Raw genomic sequence first — 22,372 nt, forward strand, 5'->3', positions numbered from 1 at the left:
TTCCAGCCCCACTTCAGCTCCAGATCCCAGACTTAGTTTCTCTCTCAAGCTTAAACCTAACCCTGCTTTCAGGGCGAGCCCTACATAGGGTCTGCTAGGCTTTCTCCAGATGAAAAATATCTGTCAGTTATCTTAGTTCAGAACTATACTGAGAGCAATATGGCCATCATTTTGTGAAACTTTTAAACTGACTGAGCATACAAATTCTGATTAGCAATTCTGCTTTCAATACTACTAGCTTTTCCTGATGATAGGAATAAAAAATTCTTTTTGACTACAGCTTATTCCCTCTGTATACAAACTGGCACTCAATTTTTCTGATTTATGTTTAATTTAAATCTTTCCAAGCTTTTATGGTTTTAACAGAGTCTAAATTCACCCTTTAGCTGCGAGGGCAATAAAGGCATAAAGAGTTCATGGGCATTAATGAAGGTTTTACTTGCAGTGATGCCCTTCTGCAAAATGTGAGGTTTCTGTACCTCTTTCTGTTGCACCTAAGGCTGTTGGAGCTGTGCTTTTCATTGCTGTGGGATGTTGGGAAGAACCTGTTCACTGTTACACATGTTAAAGGCTAAATGAAAAAGCTACTATCTGCTTTTAGACCACTGGCTACAAGGAGTTTGCATCAGTAAATAAACACAAAATGCAACAAACTGGGCAGGGAGGACTGAGCATGAGGGTATTTGTGCTCACACGCTATGCTTTTGGGAGTGTCATTCTTGGTACCTACACGTAGCAGGCTGACTTTAATATCCAAGGAATGTAGTGTAAAATTTCAGACAGTTTGGACTTTGCAGATAGAAAATACTTTTGAAAAATTGTCTTTAGTTTTGAGTTTCATGGTTCTGTGCAGTTTTCTTTTGGCAACATTGAGTGGTTAAAATTGAAAAAAAAATATAACTCTGACCACACAAATAAGAAGTGATTTGGTTTTTTAATATTATTTTTTGAACATTTGCTCTCTCTTTTTTTCTAATATATTTTACACAGGGTAAAGTCATACCCATTTAATAACAGTTTGTTAAAAAATATTTTGTTCATTTCCTACACAGTTTCTATTAACAAACTTTCTTTGCTTTTGGATAATGACAAGCACTGTGGCCACAAAAAGAAGTGACGAAGGTAGAGAATAAAATTACACATGCTTGGAAATCTAGATGAGACAAAGCCCACAAGTGATACGTTGATACCATATTTTGTGTGCAGACACAAAATATGTGTCTAACAATCTCCCCAGTGTTGTGTTTCCAGAACGGAAAAAAGTTTGAAATGCAGTAAAAAAAATTGTGAGTATTTGAAGTTTCTTCCCCTTGGCCCTGATTATGAAATAGTAATCCATTACATTGTAAATCTTCTGTACCATGCAAATCCCTTTACAAGGATTAGGAGATTGTAACAAAGATGATCATATTTCAAGAGGTACCCAGTGTAAGTCATACACTTCTGCTGAAGGATTTCATACAGCCTTCCCCCAACGTGTCATCTACACCAACCCAAATGAACAGGTGCTTTACATTTATTGAGAATCCTTAATTCACACAATAATAAAAAAGAAGGCTCGGTTACAAAGCTGTGCCGCACATTCAGTCTGTTGCTCTCTGAGCAGACTGAACAATAGCTGAGAGTGTGCAATGGAGCAAAGACTATGCAATCAGTGACCCTGTGCCCCTTCGGGGGTGGAGGGAGGGGGACGAGGAGAATTTCAGTAAAACACAAAGAAGCTGCTGTTTCTGCCTTTGCTGCTATCAGCCTGGGCACTACTGACAGAGCAGCGGCTGTTAAATCTATTTCTACTCTTGGCTGCTTAAGCAAGGGTAGAGGAGAAGTGTGTTTTATCATTCTGTGTCACTTCTGTTTCTCTTATGGGATCAGATCCTACTTTGGCAGCATAAGCATCTGACTTGACTAGACTTCTTCTCTGAGCTAAGGGTATGCAGCACTTTGCCAGAATTTTGCACTGACTAATTCGATAACTAGTACTCACTATGTAATGAAAAAAATCCACGAGAAGCACTTAGTTTACACGACTAAAGAGTGTTTGCAGAATTGGTGATGTCTTGTCACACCTGTAGAAGTAATTCTGAATGGATATAGAATTTAAAAACAAGGCATAGCACAGAATTTGTGAAGAAGTCTGACTTAGTAGATCTTAGATCCTTTTTCAAACTGGAATTCTGGTCTTATCTAAAACTAGTTTCCATATTTAGGTTTTTCATGTCCCTCTGGATTTGCCTATTACTAAGCAAGCCTAATCTGTTCAATTACCGCTTAAAAGCCTTCTTTGTTAGCTTTGAGAGCCAGGAGGGTAAAAGGGAAAATTATGCTACATGGGATTGATATACAAGTACAGATGAAAGATCAGAGATTATAATCCAGCCAAGGAAATTCAGACTTTCAGGTTTCCTTCTTGAATTCTACATACCCCTCTTTTCTTTTTTGTTACAGATCAATTCAAATCTCTTTGTTTTTATATTCAACAAACACCACTGAATCTGCACTGTAAAAATGAGACTACAATCTGACCCTTGGCTCCACCCCTCTAGAAATGATCAAAAGCTGCAAAGATTATAATAATGCTGATGATCATTCTGTCAAACAGCAATTATAATATACTAACAAACACTTGGTACCTCCACTTGAGTGCTACATATCGAGCACTGTTACAGATTCAGCCTTTGTAAAATAAATATCATAGAGTCATAGAATCATAGGATATGCTGGAAGGGACCCATCAGGATCATCAAGTCCAACTCCTGGCCCTGTGCAGGACAGCCAAGAATCCCACCATGTGCCTGAGAGTGTTGTCCAAAAGCTGCTTGAACTCAGACAGGTTTGGTGCTGTGACTACCTCCCTGTACCTCCCTGGGGAGCCTGTTCCAGTGCTCAACCACCCTCTCGGTGAAGAACCTTTTCTTGATATCTAACCTAAGCCTCCTGTGACTGAGCTTCATGCTGTTTCCTTGAGTCCTGTCTCCTCATGAGGAAGCTGTAGACTACTATGAGGTCTCCCCTCAGTCTCCTCCAGGCTGAACAAACCAAGTGCTCTCAGCTGCTCCTCATACAGCTTTCCCTCAAGGCCCTTCACCATCCTTGTGGCCTTCCCCTGGATGCTCTCTGATAGATAAATGTCTTTTTAATATTGTGGTGCCCAGAACTGCCACAATATCCAAGGTGAGGCCGCCCCAGTGCAGAGCAGAGCAGGACAATTCCCTCCCTCTCCTGCTGGCGACATTTTGCCTGATGCCCCCCAGGACAGGGTTGTCCCTCCTGGCTGCCAGGGCACTGCTGACTCAGATTCAACTTGCCATCAACCAGCACCCGCAGGTCCCTTTTTACTGCTGCTCTCCAGCCTCTTGTTCCCAGTCCTTACACACAACCAGGGTTGCCCCGTCCCAGGTGCAGAATGCGGCCACTGTTAAACTTCATACAGTTGGTGATTTCTCATCTCTTCAAGTTGGGCTCTCTGCAGGGGGAGTACGATTCCTAAACCAAGGCAAATGTATAAATCCATGTGCAATGCCTAATGAGGTGCTGTTGACTAACAGCGGTGGTAAGATGTGGGAGATTTCTTATGTCATATTAGGGAATAAACACTGCGCAAATACAGTGTTTACCCATCTGAATCAGACCAGTTCTAGCAGGATGCCCAGAGTACCTCTGCTCTTGCCATTATATAAGATAGTGATGCTCAAGGTGAAATACTAATTTCATTACTTTTGGAAATATTTGTAGTAGCACAGATGTGAACTTAGACACTTGGATGATACAAATGGTACAAATTGGAAAAATTCCAGCTTTGACTTTTCCTCCATCCCATCCTGCATAGAAGCACCATGAGAACCAGCACCATTTGATTCTGAAGAGATGCGTGTTTCTGTTAGGCACAAAATAGAGAGAAAATTAAGGAACTTCAGTAACCCAACTGAAATGTCTTCTTCAAGTGATGACCCTCAAGCTTTGTTTTTTCTATATAATTTTTAAAACTACTTTCTCGCGTCTTCATTTGAATGACGCCTCAACTATAGAAGACAGTAGGAAGAATTTTTTCACAGAATGGATTATTAAACATTGGAATGAGCTGTCCAGGGAGATGGTGGGGTCACTGTCCCTGGAGGTGTTTAAGGAAAGACTGTTTGTGGCACTTAGTATCATGGTCTTGTTGCAAAATGTGTAATATATAAAATTTTCTTAAGAAAGGATGTTCTTTAATGTTGGATCTTTGTATACTTTCAAATCTAATCAACAAGAAGGGGGACATAATTGGTGAAACGGAGAACAGCTAACGAGCTCTAAGTGATGTCCAGGTGTCAGAAAAACAAATTACTTGTAATTGTTGCCTTGTTAAGGTTTAGGGTTTGACATGTTTCAATGACCTAAGGGGAGGCTAACAAGGCTTGGGAAGAAGGATGTACCAGTGACAGTGGACACAAAGAATGCAGAATTTACAGGCCACAGGGAAATCTAGCAGAACCCCCAAGATAAGGAAGAAACTAATAAAACCATCCCAGCAACTGTGCTGAAATCAGCTCCGACTGGGTAAAAGGTACTTCTGGAAGGGGGAGATCATGACCACCGACCCAAAAGAGAAAGACTGAGCATGCAGACTAATTGGCACGAGAAACGAGAGAGTCATTAACTAATAGAAAGAAGATAGAATATCAATTAATAAGAGAACTAGGTAAATTGTAGCCAATGAACATTAATTTCCTTGTTTGCTGAAATGCATATATAGTAAAAAGTTTTGATAGTTGATGTACTTGATTTGTGGAATACCACAACTACCACAACTTGCTGTCTTCAGTATTTATTCTACATTCATACAGGCCAGTTACATTTTTCAAAATGAAATATCAAGTTTGATAGCAAAGTTCTTTTTCAAGAACGTAACTTAATAGATTGAAAGTCAGTGAAATGGATATATCAGAACTTGACTGTAAGAAGCAAAGATCAGAGTGATAAAGCCCTAAATTTTATCCAGCATATATTTTGTGTTCACTGTTAAACTAAGGTTTAGTTTCTATGCCTTTTTTTGCAGGTTTTGGATTAGCCTAAGTATGAAAACAATCTGTACACGTATCTTTACTTTGTCATCTTTATCATCTTTGGATTATTTTTTACCTTGAACCTTTTTATTAGTGTCATCACAGACAATTTAAACCAGCAGAAAAAGAAGATAAGTACTTCATCATTATTCTGAAAAGAAAGCAAAAAAAAAAAAAGGCTTTTTTTTGGTCCACTCATGAAAACTTTATTCATTAAGTATTTTTTTTTGTCTATGATAAATTAATATGAGCCCTGCATACTAAATACATTGAATTCTTAAAGCTTACAGCTTGACTTGATGAGGGCTTGATGGACAACTGACAACATGTGTTTGTCCATGGTTAGCGAAATACTCATTGTCATTTTTGTAAAGATGTGGGTTTGGGGCTGGAGTCTGTAGTAGACTCATAAAAAGTCTAACAATTGAAATAGCAAAATTAGCTACAAAAACTCCTTGCTATACTACCTTCATGTCACAGAGTTCAGCAGTGTAGATTTCTGAACTTTAATAGCAAACTTTGTAGTGCTGGAGCAGGTCCAGAGAAGAACAACAAGGGTGGTGAAGGGTATGGAACACAAGTCCTATGAGGAGAGGCTGAGGGAGCTGGGGTTGTTCAGCCTGGAGAAGAGGAGGCTCAGGGGAGAGCTCCTCACTCTCTACAACTCCCTGACAGGAGGGGGGAGCCAGGTGGGGGTTGGTCTCTTCTCCCAGGCAGCGATCAGTGAGACAAGAGGTCAAGGTCTTAAGCTGTGCCAGGGGAGGTTCAGGTTAGATATTAGGAAGAAATTCTTTACAGAGAGGGTAATCAGGCATTGGAATGGGCTGCCCAGGGAAGGGGTGGATTCTCCGTCCTTGGAGGTTTTTAAGATGAGACTGGATGTAGCACTTAGTGCCATGGTCTGGGAACCACGGCGGTGTTGGATCAAAGGTTGGACTTGATCTCGGAGGTCCTTTCCAACCTGGCTGATTCTATGATCTTCATTTGTGCTCTTTAGTCTTTGTGTTTTGTCAACACTGCGTCAAAAGGTATCACAGGACCCCTCGGCCGGGCCCGGCCCCCCCCTCAGCGCCCGCCCCGCCCGCCATGGCCGGAGGGCCTCGCCAGGGGGCGCGCGAGCCACCAGCGCGGCCCGGCCCGCCCCGTCGGCAGCGGGCGGAAGCGCCGCACGTGGGGGCGGCGGAGGGACATGGACACGGAGACGGGGCGGGATGAGGAGATGCCCGCGCTCTCCGACGGCGAGGAGCCCTGGGAAGAGGAGGAAGAGGAGGAGGAGGAAGGCGCTGCCGTGGGCCAGAGGACACGCTGCCTCTTCTGCGATAGGTAAGGGGCCGGCGCGGGGGGGGGGAACCGCGGCGCGCTCTCGCTGCGCCCGCCTGGGCCAGGGGACCCGTGACGAGCGGGCTGGGCTGGGCTGGAGTGGGCAGAGCTGGGCTCGGCCGGGTTGGGTTCGGCTCGACTGGGCTGGATTCGGCTGTGCTCGGTTCGGCTCGGCTGGGCTGGGTTCGGCTGGGTTCGGCTCGGCTGAGCTTAGTTCATCTGGGCTCGGCTGGACTTAGCTGGGCTGGGCAGGGCAGAGCTGGGATGAGCTGCGTACGCCCAGGCTTGGCCCGCGGGAGGCAGCCACGCCAGCGAGGTAATTCATTCCTAGTTTTAGCCGAGCTCTGTAGCATCTGCAGTTGTTCCGCGTTCCTCAAGCTGCTCCACGGTGTGCATTTTATGGAGGCACTTCTATAGAGGTATAAATATAAATGTGTATGTGTAAAATACTGAGTCCCATACTTCATAATATAGCCCTAAAGCTAATTCCAGGCTAAGTTTTCGTTAAAACAAACAAACAAAAGTCCACAAATCCCCCAACCAAATAATGCCCCGTCCTCCCCCCCAAAAAATCCCAACAAACCAAAACTTGCCCCTCACCAGATGAAAAAGTTCTGTTTTGCAGCCCTTACTTTCCTTTGGCAGCCCTTTCCAGCCCCACTTCAGTTCCAGATCCCAGACTTACTTTCTCTCTCAAGCTAAAACTTGTTGATCGAGCTGAAGGTGCGTTAGATCCAGAGTGAAGGAGAGGATAACGTGGAAAGAAGGTAATCCCCTCCCCTCATCCTGGAGCAGTGTGGAGGCTTTTCTCTTTCCTTTTTTCTTATTTTTTCTCCCTGTCATCTTTTCCCATTGCCAGTAAATAGATAAGGGTTTTTATTTGGATGCAGCAGATCCAGCCGGCCCACCCACCTCCTGTATGTGGTTCTTAGATTTCAGCTTTAACAGAGTCTGCTTTCCAGGAATTTTTGAAAGTTCACAGGGTTTGTGGCTTTGTCAAACAAAATTTTTATGTTTGTTGTCTTTTGTTTCAAAATGTTTGGCAAACAAGGTAAAAGTTTCTTTGTGAGGCATATGAATAAGGAGTTGCCTGTGCATCCCTTCTCAAAGGCAGATAATGTGTTCTGAATGTATTGCCTAGTAGGTCAGAACAGAGCATATAGAACTCAGAACTTCTAAATGTGTTGTTATTACATACTTAATAATTCGTTATTTACAGGTGGTTCAGTTCTGCTGAAGGTGTGTTCTCTCACTGCAAAACAGAGCATGAGTTTAATGTTAGTGATGTGATCCAGAAACATGGTAAGTTTTTTTTATGACTTGTCATTTCCTTTTGTGTATGAGTGTCTCATTTAAAATAAATTGCAAGCATTGGTTTATTTCTAATGGATTTCATGGTTGCAGCTGAAACTTCCAAGATTGAACAAGATAAGCTATGTGGAAAAATGCTTATACTTAAAGCACACAGGAAGCAGCCAGCATAATCTACTCATAAAGCTCCTGACTAGTGACAAAAGTAAGATTGATATCTGCTGGCTTGTGCTGGTGTGCTGAATCCTCCCTGCCTACTTGAGCCAGCGCACTATGTGGTTTACCTGATCTTGGGAACTCCTGCCTGTCTAGTGATGCTGTTGTTGGGCTCAGTAGCTAAGCAGACACCAAGGATGTACCCACCCGTAGGGCAGGTGCTGGATTGTGCTGCTTGTGTCTTTTGAGCAGCTGTTTGCAGTCGTGGCTTATGTTCCCTCAAAGGATCACAGGAGGGCAAACCCTCCAATGTCTGTTTAACTCTTTCTAGGAGAAGTTTGACTTTCACTTGAAGCTGTGTTTAGGCCAAGGTGGTGACTGAAGGAAAGTACGTGTAGGAGGATGTATGTGAAGTAGGGAGGGCTTTGAAAGAGGTAAGTGCTGAGCTACTGAGCCTAAAATATGTATTTTAGTGCATATAGAGGAAGAGTGGAAAGCAGGAGAAGGGAAACTGTTGGAGAAATGCTGTTTTAAGAGTGTTCACTGAAAAGGAGTGTGTGAGATAAGAGGATGGGAACTACATGAAGCATTTGTAAATCTGCCTGTGAAGTTGTAAGATCTGGTCTGTTTTCTGTCTAAAATCCAAGGTATAGTATTCTGTCTTTGGTCTTGTTGGTGAGAGTACATATTTATACTTAAGCCACTGTTGTTTCTGCCTAGGTGGCAATTTTAAATCAATGTTGGTAAGTATTCTTGATGAGTATAATCAATGTGATTTCTGTTAAGCAGAAAGCTAAAAATGAACAGCAGCCTAAAATATCAGCAGGGTAGCTAGTGGCTGTCCTGAAGTGCTTGCTTGCCAGATGAATGAAATCCCTGTTCATAATCCCCAATTGGATGTGTTCCATTCTTAATTTGTGGCAAATGTATTTGTCCTGAGGGTGAGAATTTCCTGGTTTAATCCTAAGGAGAAGAAAAACATAGATGGCAGGCTTAAGATAGGAAGACTGCACTAGATAGTGATGTACACCCCAAGGGGAAACTGGCCACTTGAACAAGCAATTAGTATTCATTTAATTGTAAAGTATGTGTGCTTTTCTGTAATGCAAACTCTCTCCCTTTTTTTTTTTTTTTCCCCTCTCAGGACTCAATTTTTATGGATACATTAAACTAATAAACTTCATCAGATTAAAGGTAGGTGTGCCACATACTACTTCTGTAATCTGTGTCTGGAGAATACGGAATCAAGGTGCTGTGCTTTCAGTTTGCCCTTTTTTAATAACTGCATGAGATTTTGTATTGTAATTCTAGAAATAAGAAATCACAGGAATTAAAATAGCTGTTGATTGGTTTATTTAGATATGAAGTTGTTTTAATTTAAATTGTATTTAACTTATGTGATTTTTATTGGTTTCAGAAGAGGGTGTTAGACTTGCAAAAAGCCTCCATGCTATGTAGTATCATTTTGTTTTGTTAATTTGTCTTGGCCTTTGCTGTCTTGCTTCAGAAATGGCTTTACTTGTCAATAATTGAAGTTTCTCAGTCCTTGCCTGTGTGTAGGTGTAAAAGAGTGTTTCCTGAGGGTGTGAGCTGGCCAGACCCCTACTTAGAAAGGACAACGCCTGATCCCTCAGGCTACAGAGCTTTAATCTCTGCTAAATGATGCCAGAATCAGGAAAGCTAATGGGAGCCTACAATTTTAAGATAGGCCTGGGAGTATTTTGTGTGTTCTGTGACTTTGAAGCATGTTCCTTGGTTGTTCCCTAGAAGTTTAGGTTTAAACTTAATACCATCTTACCTCATTAAGCACTTTTTAACTTAAATCCTCAAATCTTAAATCCTCAAGTAGTTACTTAATGCATAACTGTCTATGCAGAGTAAACACAGAAAGGCAGAAATTGGAGTCCAGAATCTGACCTTTCCTTTCCTGACAAAATATTAACTGGCTGGATGCAAACAGGAGAGAATGCAGCGTTTCTGACATTAGTCCCTGCAGCAGTGTTCATGTAAAAACACCTGACAGGATTAGCATCTGGGATTTATTGATTAGCCCTCTTGGAAGCTAAGAGGCTGACACAGCCAAACACCTGAGTAAACTTGGTTCCCGATGGCAGTGTAATCGTGCAAGTATCCTTCAATTAGTGCTTTACTTGAATTCCTTGATGCTGTAGCTGCCTGGGCTTTCTCAGCCTTTGCTACAAAGTTCCTTCAATAATACCCTGTATATTTGAATGTGTGAAAGAACAGGTCTTTGCCTTTTTTTCTTGAATCAGACTGAAGGGCTGGTGTTTTCAAAGAAACTTAGCTTACATGCTCTTCCCCTGTCTAGAAACCAACAGGAGCATATTTGAGTTCTCTCAGCAGCCCACTGCCTTGGAAAGGAGAGGAATATCTGAAACCAGAACTAGAAGATGATCTCCTCCTTCAGTTTGGTAAATACTGTTTCAATATGACTGCACTGCATTGTAGGGTCAATGTGGTATTGTCAGAGTTCATGCCACTGTTATTCGGTTGATTTACATACATGAGAAAGTCCACATAGTAGCCAAAGTCATGACAGTAAGTTACACTCTGATATTTTTACTGCATGTTGTGCATTTATTTTTAGTGACTGAGATTTCCATAGCCCTTTTTTATTACCTGCATTTGCGTACTGTAGCAAATTCTCATAGCAGAGATGCTCTGTATAGTATTTATGCTGGTCAAAGAGACACTCCACCTGACATTCATTGGGAGATTTGTGAAGCTTTTAAAGCTTCACAATATTTAGATATTTAAATAGATGATATTTAAAATTTGATGCATTCATTCAAAAATGTGTGCTACAAGTAATTTGCCTTGTTGAAAACATCTTTTATACAGGTTCTATTTTGGAGCAACCCAGTATAAGATACTACAAAAGTTCTGATTCTTTAGTAGTTCTGGGGATCAGAGCAAGCAGCCTTAGTTTCTCTCTCATGACAGTTTGTCAGATGTTCTTGAGAGAATTCGGTTTGACTTTTGAAATTATTTTTGCTGCCCGTGATCCTCTCACTCTCTTATACTCGCACATCTTTCAGCTAAACCATAAGGTACTTAGGGCTTGTGGGTTTTTTTGTTCTCTCTACACTCCGGAATGCAGTTTTGCCCCTTTCTAAGTGAACCCTGTTGCATGGCAGCAGAGATAGTGCCTGCTAGAGGACATGAGTTGGTTGCTTCAGAGAGTTCACATTTCCCTGGATCAGCTCCTGCCTAATGTGTGCTCTTTGCCCGAGTTATAGACTTTTGAGGTGCTTTGATGTGCCAGTTGCAGTTGCTTAAGGGTTATGGGCGTGAGCTGAACTTCTGAAATATTAAATGCTTTCTTTCAGTCTCATGGCTCAAACAGTCTTCCATGATTAAAAAGAATAGATACATGTTTTTTTTAGTTAAGTCTTTTGCTCAGTCAGCTGGCAGTAACTTCCTACTATATCCAAAACCACAGTAGCATCATTTTTTTTTCTCCAGTGACACCTGTTGAAATCAGTTGAATTTAGCAAGAGGTGAATGGGACCTACTGCTGAGTCTGCGTTGTAGTTGAAAAAGCAATGTTTCATCTAGATTCACTCTGTTTATGCTCTTCTGTTTTGTGTGTTTGTAAGCTTTATAAAAGCCCAAGGAATTGGTTTGAAAATTAAGAGTTACTCTCTAATTACTAAGACATTTTAAATTTATATAATTTCTTACCTTTTACCGTTACCGTTAACAGCACTTTCAGCCTCAGAATAACATAATTGGAAAAAAGCAGGATAGAACTGTAATTAACTTAATTATACTCTAAACCAAATGTCTCTTCTATGGTTAATCAAACACTGGTATTTTAAGAAACCTGAATTTTGGATTTATTTGCTTTATTAACTTAGAGCATGCTTCTAGCATATTTGCTTTTTCTGAGTTGTATTGTGTTCTGCAGTTAGTCCTGTTAAATTCAATCATGTCTTTTGTAAAACAACCCACTTTTACAAATCATCCAAAGACAGAAATAGCATTTTATGTTAATGATTTGCTGTGAAGCAACACATGACTGGTAGGTGGGTTTTTGTCCCTCTTCTTTTCATCAGATATAGAAGATCTTTGTGAACCTGCAAACGTTGTGCCCTGTAATGGTTTAAATGATACCACAGTGCTCCTTGAACAGTTAAAACACACAGAACACAGAGCAAGAGCCGCAGAAGCAGCCTTGGCTAGAGCACAGGAGGATCTTCAGAAAATGAAGTAAGTGTTTGAACTGAAGTTTTGGGATGTTCTTATTTGGTGTGTTTTAGGTGAGAAGACAATAGAAATTCAAACATGTTGTAGAGTGTAACCTCTTGACTTGTGTTGGGACTGCAGGTTTGACTTGTGCGTTGTAGAGGGTCAGTAAATGTCTTTTAGATGGTTAGTAAAAAATGCACAAAACTTGCGCAGATTGAAAAACCAAAGTACGCTTGGGAAAGCTAAGCAAACACATGGCTCAGAAACATGTATTTTGCTTCAGACCACTTAGTTTTTGAGACACTTTTCTGTTTGTCCTTTAGATAAGAATGTAAACACTGAGGATGTACACAGTGGAGCAGAGACTGACAAATTAAATATAGGACTCCAAACGTTGTCAGAGTTGGCTCCAAACAGTGATTGTTAGTGGTAGAGTCCACTTATAGTTTGGAGAAACTCTCAGTGAAATTAAGAAATCAACTTTTTTCAGCTACTTTTCAGTCTTAGATGTGGGTTCTGTTAGTGAAAATATTCAGTTCATCACAGGAATCAGGACATCCCTGTAGCTGTACACTTGACTTCTAAATCTTGAGGTCTGCAAAATATGGATTGATGATGCTCCTGTACAGACATGTCATTTCAAGATTACACTGATTGGGCACCGAAGAACTGAAGTTGTATTTAGGAGACTTTGGAAAAATAATTCATGTTCTTTTGCAAGGAAGTTAATCGGCAAAAGACTTGTTTTGTAAAATACATTTGAGGGCTTGTACATTTTGATATTACACGCTTGGTGTTATAAGTAACTAAGTAGACCAAAATAAATTCATGTATTTAGATCTTCTCAGCTGTGAACAATTCTTTATTTCAAAAATAAGGAGGTTTGTCTTCAGTCGGGTTTGCCTTTTGCAAATTGTACTTCATAGCACACAGTGCTTCTCTGGTGTCTCTGGGTATATTATGCATTGATTGATCATAAACAGTAAGAATGAAACAAATTTGGCACTGTGCTTTGAAAACTTAGCCTTTTTTTTCTTTATGTCTTCTTGTCTTCCTCTTGTTCCATTCGTTTTCATTTAAATCAAAAAACCCACTTCAGGTCATCAGCAGCAATTTCTTTTGAGCTCTAAACTTCAATCAAGGTTATAGATTTTTATTATTTTTTTGAGGTTAGTGTATCAAGTTATCTGCTCCTGTAAGAGGGAGACTTTTAATTTTCCTTTGCAATGCAGCCTCTTCCTTTGTCTGGCAGCAAAAGTAACCAGATGTAGATCTGCTGAAGCAGCTCAGTTTTAAATTATGGACAGATGAAGCAGTTGCATTGTAGTAGTTAATATGCTGTAATTCATAGTACTACTGGTTTATGCTGGAGGTTCCTCCATGGAAAGAGACCATCTGCAGATGTTTCATTTCAGGTAAACCTGTGCAAAATAAAGATGGTAACAGTTCTGTAAATCAGGTCTCCTCTGGCACTAGATGTAACTTAGAGATATAAGAACATGGCTTGTATATGGTGAATTTTTTAACCTGTCACCTGTTTAGAGGTTATGGCTTTTGTCTTTACATACCATTTTTCTTGATTAAAAACACTGGAGGGCAGCTCTGTCTCTAGACTTTCTTTGGTGCTTGTGTTGCATTTGTCTGCTTGAGGAACTATTGGCTGAATCCATTTTAAAGAATTCTAAATTTAAAATAATTTAAATCTCACACAGTGCTAATTATACTTAATTGTATGACATGGAATCTTTTTTTGAAGTTTAAATTTTTATCATTTAGATATTCATCTAAAAGTAAGGAAAATGCAAACTGCCATGGCAAAGAGCAATATTAAAAATAAGATCCAGACCTGTGTAGACAAGTATAGGAAGTTGCTGATACTGACAAAATTTTAGTACAAATTCCCTTGCCATATTCTCTCCCCCATCCAAACTAGTTGAGTAGAGAGGTATTTGATATGCCAGGGGTGAAATAGTTTTTTTGGTTTTGATGTTCTATAAAGCTGGTACTGGTAATGAGGTGTTACCTACAACTTCTATATGTCAAGTTCCCATTTAAGAAAGTATGGTCACTGTTAAAGGTAAGTGTTGGTGGCTTTGAAGTGGTCTAGGGTGTAAGTTTTGTTGCTGTTGGGCTGTAGACCTTGGAGGAATATTGTCTGGCATGTGACGTTTTTCACTTACTTGGGGGTGTAGTATGAGCTGTTTGCTTGTCCGCTTCTAATTGTGTTTTCATTATAAACCTCTTGATTTGTGTATTTTATCATGAAAACTGCTTTGAGGAATAAGGGAACATAGAATCATGGAATGGTTTGGGTTAGAAGGGATCTTAAAGGTCATCTACTTCCAACCCCCCTGCCATGGTTGCTCAGGGCCCCATCCAGCCTGGTCTTGAAGACTTCCAGGGTGTGGAAGTGCTATAGCTTCTCTAGGCAACCTGTGCCAGGGCCTCACCACCCTCTTGGTCAAAAATTTCTTCCTAATATCCGATTTATGTCTACTGTCTTTCAGCTTAAAGCCATTCCCCCTTGTCCTGTCACTCCATGTCCTTGTCCAAAGTCCCTCTCCAGATTTCTTGTAGCCCCTTCAGGTGCTGAAGGATCACCCTGGAGCCTTCTTTTCTCCAGGCTGCACAATCCCAGTTCTTTCAGCCTTTCCTCATGTGTTTTAGGAATGCAAGACCACGGAGGAGGAAAAATAAGCAGCATGAAATTAAAGTAACGAATTGAATGTTAAGCTCTGTTTTGTTTTCACCCAAATGCTCAGTTTTAAAATACTTCCTTCTGCCTCCCACCAGTCACACAGTGTTGTGTGGGCTGTAGTTCTTGTGCTCTTTCAGTTGAGTCCATATCTGCACTGCACAGCCTGAAACACCTTGAGCACTGTGGTGCTGGCTTTGATGCCAGCGAGCAAAATATAGATAATCCTTCCTTAAAAATAGAAACTAAATCTCAGGATTTCACTGTGAATAATTGCTCGCTGTAAGCAGAAAGCAGGGATTGCAGTGGTGCAGCAGCCCGGAGGAGCCTGCAGAGGGAGGATGTGCACACCTAAAGCTGGGCCCATTGTTGGCAAACCCCTGAGCAGCCTGGATTCCTTCCCTCTTCCAAGCCCTTTCTGCCCCACCCTCCCCCCCTCGCTTTCATGGTCCCATAAACATGTCTCAAGGGTATATTTCAAATTGATTACAGACAATTTGCCCAGGATTTTGTGATGAACACAGATGTCAGGAGCAGCTCATCATCCAGCGCCATTGCAGACCTTCAGGAGGATGAGGATGGTGTTTACTTCAGCTCCTATGGGCATTATGGGATACACGAAGAGATGCTAAAGGTTAGAAAATCACCTCACCTGCATCTTAGTAGGACTAAAGAGGAGAGAGAAGGAAGTGGGCTGTGTGCCCATAAATATACTGCAGAGCAGCTGCATTTTTAACCCTTTCTATCCAGGATAGTTTTTTCTCCAAGAATTGGGCTGAGAGATCTTTTTTCCAGTTTTACTTCCTTTGTATAAATTCAGTTTATGGGAGGCATTAGGAACGTGAAATCATGTACCAATATGCTTGATATTACAGTAACACAGCCTGACCTTGCCAAAAGCAGCTTTTTCCTGCATGCTTAAAAGATAGAGGATAAAACATAGTACAGACAGTGAATATTTTTCTTTAGTTTTAAATTTTCCTAACAATTGAAATTTGTTAGGCAAGACCATTTCTCAAATATTGTGGTTTCCTATTGCACTAGGTAAACAGAAATTTGTACTTGTGCTTGGTTCAATGTATTATAACGACATTGAACAGCTGAAAAAACAAGTGTGCTCCTTTTATATGATAAAGATAAAATTAATGCATAAAACTTTTCAAAGGCAAGCCTATTTTAACTTTAAAATAAAAAACACAAAGCCCAATAGCTTCTAATTGACATGTAAATGAGAATCTCTTAATGCTTCCTTTCAGAGAAGATATCATTGTTATGAAAGTTATAAACAGTTTTACAATTTTAAGCCAGAATTAAATAAAATTCCTGTCTAATGTAAAGGTAGAATACAGAGTTGCAAAATCACTTTGTCGCTGCAGCTAACACAGGAAGTTTTCAGCTTTCTAAATCATTTAGTGGGCCCAATGTAGAAATGTATGTGAATCTATGGTAAGAATAGTATAAGCATGAGATTAATATTAAGGGGAGGGGATTTTACAGAAGCACAGACATGGCTGCAGAAGTAGAAGTATGTTTTCCAAAATGCATAGTCTATAGAAATATAACTGAAGTCTTGAAAGAAAGAGATGATGGGTTTTTGGTTTTGCAGTGGTGTAAAGCCAACATTTGAGATGTTATAGGCTATAGGATGAGTACAAAATTGTATTTTATTGATTTCAGGGTACGTTTCTCAGAAAGCTTTTAGGAAGACTTTTGAGTTTCCAAAGCATACAACACCAGTTATTTTTCATTGTGTGTACATTGAAATTTTTCCTATATGGTAGGCATTCACTTGTATTTTTTCTTTTCTTTTCATGTTTACCTTATTTACATAAATGTAGTGACTTGGTCCATGACAATTTTTAGGAAAGGAGTTTTGCTGTCTGAATTGTAAATCTGTTTCTGACATTGTTCAGTCTTAAACTTTTTTTTTCTTTATGCCTGGTAGTGGTAGGATGAAGTTTCAGTTTGGGTTGGTTTTTTTTTTTTCTGCGAACACTTCAGAGGTGGGAGGAAGAATGTTGTTACTTCACACTGGCCAAGTGGCAAGTGTTTTCCTTGCTCTGCCGTTTTGCTCAAGAATTCCTTGACTGTCATCTTAATAAATGTTCTTACCATTTTACTTATAAACAAAACAAAAAAGCATCACGTGGAAATGTGGAGTGAGAGAGCGGGATTGATGGACAGAGACACTTGAAGTGACTGACTGGAGGCAGCAGCTCGAATTGTATTGATTCAGTTGGGGCAGTGCTGAGGCAGTGTGAGTGGGCAGGATGTAAGGCTGAAAGATTTCCAGCTGACTGCTTTCTCAATTGATGCTGAACATTCCAGTTTTGATTATTTATTTTTAAACTTTTTTGGTCGTTTCAGCAAAATCCTGTGATATGCTGCAGTAGAGGTGAAGCTCTAAAAATAGGTGCTCTGAATATAACATCATAGTAAACCAATATGGTTTTCAAGGATCACAGTTTCTTTTATTCATTACTTATGTATAATTTTAAAGTGGAATTTTCTAAAATCAACCCTGTTTCTTTGGGTTGTGTGTGATAATACCTCTACATTTAAAACTGGATTTTAGAATTTTCAAGCCTCAAAATAATTCTGTCTCCAAATTTTTTATTGACAAAGCCTTTGTTCTCAGTCACTGGTTTTGATCTTAATTTTCTATCAAAATAGACTTTGTTCCTTCTCACTGTAGAAAATTTCTTTTGTTTCTCTGCTGTTTCTAAAAATTCTTACCTTACCATAGTATAAAAATATTAGATTTAATATAAGCACTTGGATTTTATCCTTCAGCATTATTTGCACTAGATAAAAAATTGCTGAAAATTTTTTTCTACTTTACTATAACACTTGAACTGCAACAGCAATTCCAAAACCTATACTTGGCTGTCAGTTTGTGTACCTGCTGATACATGGTAAGACAATCAATGTTTTAATAGATTATCTTGCTGGTAAACTGAGCCATGTTGCTACGTTTGATATACTAGGATACTATAAATGTTTCATTCTATGCTTGAAAACATTCCAGCTTCTCCAGCCCTGTTGTATTACAGTCAAATATATTTACTATATTGACTTTGATAGAATGGGCTGTACAGCTTTATTTGCTAGCTAGGTTTGCAAATTTGCAGTTTGTTCAGAAATAGAACAGGTTAATTTGATGCATAACGTTTGGGTTTTTTTAAAGAAATCTCTTGTGTCACAGGAGAGTCAGAGAATAAAATGATACAAAATGTTTTATGAGCTTGTGATTTGAATGTTTCAAATTATAGAGGAAGTTATGTAAAGTTGGTGCAGTATTGCCACTCTGCTGTTCCTGGGAAGCGATGAAGAGGTATTAAGAACTTTGAAACACTCAAAATGAAATGCAGCAGGTCAGGAAACCATGAGCTAATTTCTTATTTTTCTTTCAGCTGAGGCAGCTGGCTTCATTTGCAAATTTTGTAGTAATTTGTAAATTTTGAAGTAATATTACATGGCCAGTGTCATGATTGCAGAGCCCTTGTAAGTACAGTATACACAAAACATCTTTAGGTCAGGTTAAAAAGAAGTTTTTCAGTATTTTTGAATGACATGCTGTACCTAAGTGAAAAAAATGAACACTTTTTGCTTTTAAATAACAGGATAAAGTACGTACAGAAAGCTATCGTGACTTCATCTATCAAAACCCACATATCTTCAAGGACAAGGTAGGTAAAACAGCTCAGAAAATACAGTCATTTCTGTGGTTAATTTTTCTCAAGTGGTAGAAAACCTTCAGGTTGGCTACTTTGTAGCTCTGAGAATGGAGAATGGCACTGTGACAGGATTTGATTTAATGTACTGTGGCTTTATTAGGTGGTGGAAAGCTATTCAGCTGCTGGAGGGTGCACAGTGCTGATAAGAGCAGTGGTGATGGCTATTGTCACTGTGCTGTGTGCCACGTTGGGATGCTCATTAATTATGTCGGCGGGGTGAAGCTGAGCCTTTCTTGTCTGGTGTATTAGGTGGAATCTCTCTGAGGGCCTCTTTACCAGAATTAAGTGAATTTCTATGTATGCCTGATACAATAAAAATGTCCTGGAAGCCCTGTGTTATTAGAGCTGGAAAAGAATTCATGTGTAACTGATTTTTGAATTAGTGTTGTTCAGTGTCTCCAGAGTAGGTTGTTATTAAAGGGCTTAGAACGAGGAGCTGATGTTTCACTTGCAGTGAGGAGGATTGTACTGATATGACCTTACAGTGGTTGTGACCCCTATACAGTTATGATACTCTTCTTGTCCCTTGTCTTTCTGCTGGCTGATTACTTTGCTGTGTTTTGAGTTCATAGAGCCATGGAATGATTTGGGTTGGAAGGGACCTTAAAGATCGTCGAGTTCCAACCTCCCTGCCATGGGCAGGGACACCTTTCACTAGACCAGCTTGCTCAGAGCTCCATCCAGCCTGGCCTCGGACACTTCCCAGCTTCTCTGGGAAACCTGTCCCAGGGCGTCACCACCCTCACATTGAGGAATTTTTTCCTGATATCTAGTCTAAACCTACTGTCTTCCTGTTTAAATCTATTCCCCCTTGTCCTGTCGCTACATGCTCTTGTAACTAGTCTCTCTCCATCTTTCTTGTAGGCTCCCTTCAGGTACTAGAAGGCTGCAATTAGGACATCCCTAAGCCTTCTCTTTTCCAGGCTGAACAGTCCCAATTCTCTCAGCCTTTCTTTGTAGGAGAGGTGAGAGAGAGAGTTTGCCCTGGCAGGAGGTGTTTCAAGGTTGATAGTGGCTATTTTTTGTATCTTACTTCAGTTTTCAGTTGGAAACTACAGCAGAAAAAATTAGGAAATAGTTTTCTTCCTTTTTTAGTCTCAGTTCTGTTAAACATTTCTAAACTCTTTAGTTACAATGAAAAAATAAGGGAAAGTGTTGTAGAATTATACTGCCAGCTACTTAAATGATGCAGGTGACTGCATAGGTGGGCAGCTCATACAGCAAAGCAGAAAAATCAATAAAGGAAAGAAAACTTTCCTGGGAGAAATTTAGTTTCGCAGATGCCCCTGAAATTGATAACTGCAGGTTTTCACAGGGCAAGACTGATATGAAGTTACATGAAATGTGTGTCCTCGTGGAACAGTAATTTTTCTGAATTGGTTGTATTTCTGCTCTACTGTATGAACACACTGGAAACATTGAAAACAAACCATGGATTAACTGTTAGAGTCAATGTTGCTTCAGCCCCCAAGGTAGGGGGGGCTGAAGAAACAGCTCAAGAAACAGCTGAGAGAATGTGTGTGCTTACTCTGTAGCTGTGAAAGCATTCAACTTCTCTGTAGAAAACCTTCTCAGTTATCACAACATCTACAACTGATTTCTGAACATGGTTTTTACAACATTTTTTTGATCAAGATTACCTCAAATTCATAGTGGATCCAAACCCATCATTGTGTGTTGAGATTGAATTGAAAGGCAGATTCTCAACTGCTTTGAGTTCCCAATAACCCCCATCCATGTGACCAGTGCCCTGTTTGACTTCTGTGTCTGACCAAACACTGATGTAGCTTTCACATGCTACACAGTTATGGAGAACATAGGGGATTTTTTTCAGAGTTCTAGACTTCTGCTGAAGAAAATATGAAGATATTTTGCTTAAATTAATATATCATATAATGCTCTCAGAACCATATTAATGAATGAAACTTCCAACTTAAAGAAAAAGGCTATTTTCCCTTAAAGTTTCTTTACAGTTTCTTTTTTAAAGTGGGTAAAATTCTGGTACTCTATTTCCTAGAACTCCCATATTTTATTTCTCCCTGCAAAATACAGGGCGGTGCTTTTTATTATTTCTAAAAGGACACTTGTGAGGTAGTTTGGGAGGAGCTTGTTCAAAGAGCTGAATTTGTTGTACTCACTTTTGATGCAAATCTGCTGTATCCTAAAGAGGTATGGTTGCATGGTGACAGATTGGAACAGAATATCTAGGTTTGTTTATTAGGCATACTTTATTCAGAACTCAGCTTTCAAAATAAATTATTAAAACTTGTATGAATCCTGCTTGCTGCCTTTATTTTCAACCTGTCAAATGTATTTGAGATGAGAATAGGACAATTTAGATTACCTAGCAGGAGTAGTTAAGGTACTCAGTAAAAGGAAATGTGGTCCATTTTACAGTGAGAGTATTTTTGGGTAGAAAAAATAGCTTAGTAAAGCACTGTTGCCATTGCTTAGTTTTTGTGGTAGAATAGAAGTCTGAGGCAAGATCGATGCCATATTCAGGGAATAAAATGAGATTTTTAAAACATTGTTCCTACTGAGAGTTCATCGATGGAATTGATTTAATTGACCAAATCACCTGGCCTCCTGTTTTTCTGTATTAGAAGTAATTTTTTCTGTTATTTAAAGTAGAATATCACTTTTGATTACACTGCAGAGAAGGAGGTGGTGCTGCAGTGTATTATTGTATAGTCAAATCGCCAGTCCAGCTGCTCCAGGTCTTTGGTGAGAGACCATATGTGATCACCACAAGAATATGTGAGCTGTAGACCCTTGTCCTTAGGCTAATTGGTGATCATTCTGCTTGTCTTTCTGTTCCTCAGATGTATTCCAGCTTGTATACTTTCTCTCTGGTGCCTTTTTCTCCACCCCCATCCCCCGCCTAAGGCTAGATGAGTTCCATCTGCGTTTTTTAAGTGACCAGGGCAGATGTCCAAAGTGGTGTCTGTTTTGATTTTTTTCCAATTTGTGGTGATTGCTCTCTTTCATGCAACTGTACATCAAGATCATTCTTTCACAGGGGTTTAATTTTGGCTGTGACTTCCAGCTTTCATGGCTCAGTGATTTTGTTAACTACCATGGGTAGAGTGTTAAAATAGGTGATGTTGGGGGGTGTGAGGTTTCAGCAGCTGTAAGAATATTGATTTTTGTTTTCTATTCCTGTCTCCAGCAGATTCAGCCTAGGGAGTTCTGTAGCCATAACATATTCATATGTAACTTGAGGGCTGTAGAGTTGACTCCTTTGAAATGTAGCTGCAAGGAGTTGCAAGTGGAACGAATAACTCTATCCACAACTTCCCTGGCCAACCTCTACAGAAGGGGCTGTAAAAAATTCATCACACTAACATTTTTTAGTGTGATTCCAGGTAGTAGGTCACTCTACCAAGACAGGTGGCAGTCAATTCTTCAGTCATTGCTTCCCAGAACACCACAGCAGCAGCTCACTTACGCTGTACTGCTATGGATAAACAGCTGGTTTTATTCATGCTGGCGTCAGGATCATTGTTCTGTATCCATGTATAGGATTGTAGACAAGAGAAGGCAGGCAGACCTAAGGTGCAGAGCATTCAAGTGTTGGATACTATTTGCAGGTGAAATGTAAAAGTGCACATGCAAAGCTTTGTTGTGCTGAAGCAAGAAGGCTCAGTAGCTCATGAGCTGAAAAATGTTTCAGTAGGATGCATTATTGCCTTGAAATATTTTGTAAAATGGGGTTATAATTCTCAAAGGAGGGATTGATTCTTGAGGAAATTGATGCCTTCTCTGGAAAAAAAATTAATGTCACGAAAGCTGTGAAGATGAGTTTCACAGCACTGGATGCTCTGAAGAGGAGAGATGGTGAAAGAAGTTTTCCTTTCTAATAAATTGTTGCTATGACTAATAATTCTAACTCAGTGTTC

General features: G+C 39.9%; 1 protein-coding gene across 4 annotated transcripts in view; it reads left to right on the forward strand.

The window, feature by feature from the left end:
• PRMT3 (protein arginine methyltransferase 3) overlaps positions 1–22,372 on the forward strand; it is a 143,303-nt gene that overhangs the window by 76,334 nt on the left and 44,597 nt on the right. For all 4 annotated transcript variants that reach the window (XM_039386003.1, XM_039386004.1, XM_039386005.1 and 1 more), the window contains 7 exons: positions 6,040–6,365; positions 7,582–7,664; positions 8,974–9,023; positions 10,159–10,261; positions 11,909–12,062; positions 15,229–15,370; positions 18,360–18,425. In XM_039386003.1, coding sequence (XP_039241937.1) covers positions 6,040–6,365; positions 7,582–7,664; positions 8,974–9,023; positions 10,159–10,261; positions 11,909–12,062; positions 15,229–15,370; positions 18,360–18,425 — 924 coding nt within the window. The remainder of the gene's footprint in view (positions 1–6,039; positions 6,366–7,581; positions 7,665–8,973; positions 9,024–10,158; positions 10,262–11,908; positions 12,063–15,228; positions 15,371–18,359; positions 18,426–22,372) is intronic.

The sequence above is a fragment of the Pipra filicauda genome, unplaced genomic scaffold, assembly GCF_003945595.2.
Source record: "Pipra filicauda isolate LSUMZ 115617 unplaced genomic scaffold, ASM394559v2 scaffold45_size4122338_pilon, whole genome shotgun sequence".
NCBI lineage: Eukaryota > Metazoa > Chordata > Aves > Passeriformes > Pipridae > Pipra > Pipra filicauda.